Source organism: Austrofundulus limnaeus, unplaced genomic scaffold (assembly GCF_001266775.1).
Source record: "Austrofundulus limnaeus strain Quisiro unplaced genomic scaffold, Austrofundulus_limnaeus-1.0 Scaffold371, whole genome shotgun sequence".
Lineage (NCBI taxonomy): Eukaryota > Metazoa > Chordata > Actinopteri > Cyprinodontiformes > Rivulidae > Austrofundulus > Austrofundulus limnaeus.
In genome coordinates, this window is record NW_013952773.1 from 156,669 (window position 1) to 161,614 (window position 4,946).

At 42.2% G+C, this 4,946-nt stretch overlaps 2 protein-coding genes across 2 annotated transcripts in view; both read left to right on the forward strand.

The window, feature by feature from the left end:
- ulk2 (unc-51 like autophagy activating kinase 2) overlaps positions 1-903 on the forward strand; it is a gene marked incomplete in the record, with an annotated part of 63,825 nt that extends 62,922 nt beyond the window's left edge. Inside the window, 1 exon segment of the mRNA XM_014023464.1 lies at positions 363-903. Within this exon segment, the coding sequence (XP_013878918.1) occupies positions 363-427 (65 nt within the window).
- Positions 904-3,650: 2,747 nt separating this feature from the next.
- Positions 3,651-4,946, forward strand: part of LOC106528325 (fatty aldehyde dehydrogenase) — a gene marked incomplete at its 3' end in the record, with an annotated part of 17,705 nt that continues 16,409 nt past the window's right edge. The window contains 1 exon segment of the mRNA XM_014023472.1: positions 3,651-3,785. Within this exon segment, the coding sequence (XP_013878926.1) occupies positions 3,666-3,785 (120 nt within the window).

Genomic DNA, 4,946 nt, shown 5'->3' on the forward strand with positions numbered 1-4,946 from the left:
ATGAGGTAAAGAATGTGGAGAGCTGTTTCCTCCAGAACATGTTTAACTTTATTTAAAATAAATAGAGTTTTTGACAATTTACTTTGTATAAATCTAATTTGAGGTTTCCATGTTATTTTATCATCAATAATGACCCAAAGAAATTTATAATCATACCATATATCTTTATTTTGATATCTTTATTTGACTTACTATTCCCAGATAGCATTATTTTTGGTTTGGTTTTCTTGTTTTTTGTTGGCTCACATCCTGGAATTAAGAAGGGTTTTGTTTAAAAGGGGAGTGTGTTGGTATCAGACAGGACTAAAACACAACGTAGTCCCGGTTCAGTGAAGTACGTGTTTGTTGTGTTTGTTTTGCAGATAAGGCCAGCGTGGAGCGCAGGATCTCAGCTTTATGCTACTGTACGGTCACGCTGTACGAGTAGCAGCTGTAGCTGAACACGCCAGCACCGAGGGACCAAGTCCTGACGAGACTCTGCTGGGGCCTTCTGTAGCAGCTTAAGCACTTTTCTTTTGTTTGGTTTAAAGTTTGTGGAACTGGCCGAGTGTCGCTGAGGCACAAAAATCCAACCAAAGATGACAGCCGGTTTGAGCATCAACATTCTTCTTACATCCATTCTGACACGTTTAAAACTGTTTATTTGACTCTTTATTGTCTTATTTATTGCTTTAAATGAACATGGACTTTCCTGTCTGTCACTGAAACCTCAAGTATTGGAGCTAAAGAGAAGAAACCTGACTGAGTGGAACAGATCCACTCAGACTTCATCAGTTCCTTTCACAGGAAGCAGACGCCACAAGAGCAAAGTTCACTTGTTTTTATTTTTATTGTTTTAAGCTCAAGCACTTTATTGTGGAATGAGATGAAGGGGTTGAATAAAAAAACAAATGTGAAGACTGAGGGGGGGTCACCTCACCCTGAAGCTCACCTGCTGCGTGCCCACAGGAAGGTGCACAGCACCCGCTTCAGATGTTATGATCCATGAAATGGACGTTATTAGGCGTTATCAGTCCCATAGAATGGCTTCTGGTTGTCAGCTGGTTAACATGAGGCATAAAACCACTAAGGTTAACTTCAGAGCAAATGACATTGTTAACGCTAAAGACACCGCCCTCTAACGGTCTTTTATTGTGTCCTCTCAATAGGGCAATGGGTAGAGTGTCGGACCAGACAGCGGGAGGCCAGGATTCAAGACCGACACATAAAAATTTATTACAATATCTTTTGGTTATTTACACATTCATTGTCATTGATATATTAACCCACTAGGGGGCACTGTCGGGACAGTCTGAAGCCTAGAAGGCACAGTAGGGACCCTCTGAAGCCATTGTATGGGACTGATAATGCCTAATAACGTCCATTTCATGGACTGATAACATCAGAATCCCCTGTCCACAGGAAGGTGTGGGCTCCTCAGAGGATTAAAGCCCCGCCCCCGTCAGACACGAGCTCTGATGGTCTCACCACGTCACCATGCTGACGCCACAGGTCCTCCTCTCAGCACTGAACAGCTAATCAGGGATCACTGATGAAGTCCAACACGTTTCTGTTCACAGACTCGTACAAAACAAATGCAGCTTTTTCTGTTTGCTCACAATCTGTAGCTTTTTAAAACCCCTGATAAACCTGTACATAAGTGAATGCAGTGCATGTGAGGGGTCCCCTCTGAGGGAGGGGGCGTCGATGCTGCCGCCACACACCCCGACTGTCAAATAGCACAAATCTTTATATGTAGATAAACCAGACTTTACTGGTTTCACTCGTCTGCCAAGGGTTGCATAAGGAAAACCAGTTTTTGGCACACGAGTGTCGAAGATGACAACATGGCAGCTGTGATCTTTGTACCAGGACTGTTTGACGTCACTCTCACTCCCTGCTGTTTGAGGAYGGCAGCCTCTTCAGATTTCCTCCTCCTGGCAGGGTTTTTGTCTCCACAGCTTGTAGCATCCACACTGTGTATGTCCGAGTTGCCAGGTGTGGTCAGGGTTTATCTAGACAGGAGGGGCCTTCTGTTTGTGAGAGCAAACCTGGGCTGACTCCTACAGATGTGAATATTTGTAAAAACACATCATCACCACTGGTCCTGGCCTGTCTCTGGTATGTAGTTTGTTTTCATTAGATTTGGACATATCTAGGTTTGAGTTTTCCCTCGTCTGGATGACGAGCTGTAAACAACAAAGTGTTTGATGCACTCAGAGCAAAGAGGGAAACTCCCCGACTCTCCTCTCTGCAACAGAACACAGTTTGAAGCRAAGCATGGACACCAAGGCTGCATTTCTGCACCTGCTTCGGATGTTATCATCCATGAAATGGACGTTATTAGGCGTTATCAGTCCCCTAGAATGACTTCAGAATGTCCCGCCTGTGCCGGTTAACAGGTTCCCCCGTCCCATAGAATGGCTTCTGATTATCAGCTGGTTAATATGAGGCATAAAAAATATGGTTAATATGAGGCTTAAAGCCACTAAGGTTAATGTTAGAGCAAATGACTTGGTTAGCGCTAACCTCCAACGGCTGTATATTGTGGCCTTCCAATAGGGCAATGGGTAGAGCGTCAGTCCAGGGATCGAGACCGACACAGACACAAAATGTTTATTACAATATCTTTTTGTTATTTACACATTCATTGTCATTGATATATTAACCCACTAGGGGGCACTGTTGGGACAGTCTGAAGCCTAGAAGGCACAGTAGGGACCCTATGAAGCCATTGTATGGGACTGATAACGCCTAATAACGTCCATTTCATGGACTGATAACATCAGAATCCCCTGTGCATTTCCCCTGTAGATCCTGTAGGATGTTGAATGTCTGAACCCTGTTTTTGCACCTGGTTAACTTGAAATGAATGCGTTTTGAGGACACCGCTGTCGGTCACTCTTTCCAAGCTTCAGTTTTTCAAAGTGAAACTTTAATGTCATAATTTTCTGTTCTTTACCAAACTGAAAAACAGTCTTTGTTATTAAACAAAAAGGAAAATGAGCTGTGTGCTGTGATTTATTCATTAAGGTGGTGAACGGTTGGGTCTTTTCCAGGTCTGGATAAACAAACAAGGATTAACATTTGTGTTTTCTTATTTAATTTTGTTTCTGCTTAGAAATTATAATAAAAATATAAAACTACACTGCAAAAAATGTCCACCTAACCAAGTTTTAAAATCTTATATCAGCCAAAAAGTCTTTTTGATCTTGTTTTGAGACTGATTTACTAAACAAGAACTGATTGTGTAAGAATAATMATCTTGTTTTCAGAATGTGTAAGATTATTTGTCTTGTTAGTCTGAAAATTTCACTCAAATTAAGTCAAAAATTTCTGCCAGTGCAGTAAGAAAATTTTACTTGGTAAGATACTTGAAATAAGAAAAAAATTGAGTCAAATCTAGTATTTCAACAATCCACATACAGGTCATGTTTGTAAATGGGAAGTGGTTCTCAAACAGTTTACATGAATGAATGAATAAATAAATTACTGCATTTAAACATATATTTGCTTTGCTTGCTTTATTATTAATGTATTTCTCTCTATTTTTGCAGATATTTTATCTACTGCTGTGTGTTGTGCGCCTTCGGCATGCATTTGTTGTAGTTCACAAAGGGGGCGGAGCTTAGACCTTCATGCACTTCACTGATTGGGTCCCTTCTTGACGTACCACCAACTGACCAATGACTGACCTCCTTCTTTCACGCTGCGGCTTCCGGGAAGTTTTTTCAACCTTTTCAGAGGTGTGCTGTCCGAACTTGTCGGAGTGGAAGGGTGACTTTATAAGACCCAGTGTTTTTACGGTAACTGTTGTTTATCTAAACATTTAACACTGTATTGTTGTAACTCTGTTGTTAATGTTTCTGAAGCTTTTTTCTCTTTGATGTGAGCGGGTCGGTTAAAAACATGTCGGTGTTGTGTTCTCGGTGAGTCTAACTGAGTGCTGAGGTCTTTCACAGGCAGAATGCAGTCTTTCAGGTTTTAATCAATCGATCAGTCGCTGCGGTCACCTTGTGCCTCAGGATTGTTGTTTTCACTGCAGCTCAGAAAGTGGGCGGAGCGTAAAAATCTAAACTTTAACCAGTGAGTATTATGTAAAATAAATATATTTTAAAGGTTTATATCATGTTATCATGCCATTCCCTCATCAAAAACATACTCAGAGTGTTGTTTTGACTCATTCATGAGTGTTTGAGAAAGCCTTGAATCTCCTGTAACCATGTGGAGCTGCCTGAACTGGAAGGGGTTATATGCGGAATCAAAGTGGGCGTGTCACAAGAGTGGGCGTGTCTAAAGCATAAAAACTGTGGGCTACCAGGCTTACATGACGGTATCCTTAGACCCTGCTTGATGTCTTTACAGCCCGACCCTGACCCCAACACTAAGGTTGACCAGGAGAAATGTGACCCAACAGAGGGTAAGTGGTGCCGTACAGTAACGCCCCTTTTATTCTTGTCCAATCAGGTGGTGCCGTACGATGACACCCCTTTTTTTGCTTGTCCAGTCAGGTGTGTCCCTTTAACAAAGTCCGTCAAATCAGGCGTGTCGCTTTAGAATCGCCTTTCCTTGTGACACGCCCACTCGTCCGCAGAGACCCCTACTTGGCCTAAACACTTGTTGCTGCTACAAAGCTCCGCCTCTTTGTACAAAGCTCCTCTCTGGAGCTCAATCTGCAGCCGAGCGCCCGCCCCACAGCACCCCTTCCCTGAAGCATTGTTGTGAACATGTGCTGAAGTGGGAGTGTCAGAAACGGTAGGAGGTGTAAAATTAGACATAATTTGATAAACATTTACTTCAACTGTAAATCAAAGAGTAAAAACCCTGCAGGCTGTTTACATGGTGTCATGGACAGCAACAGACTCAGTTTATGGCAACTGCATCATTCAAAAATAATTCTCGACMGTTGGACAATGTTTAATAACCATGAGAACAATGACTTCCTCAAAAACAGTGGATCTGTGTTC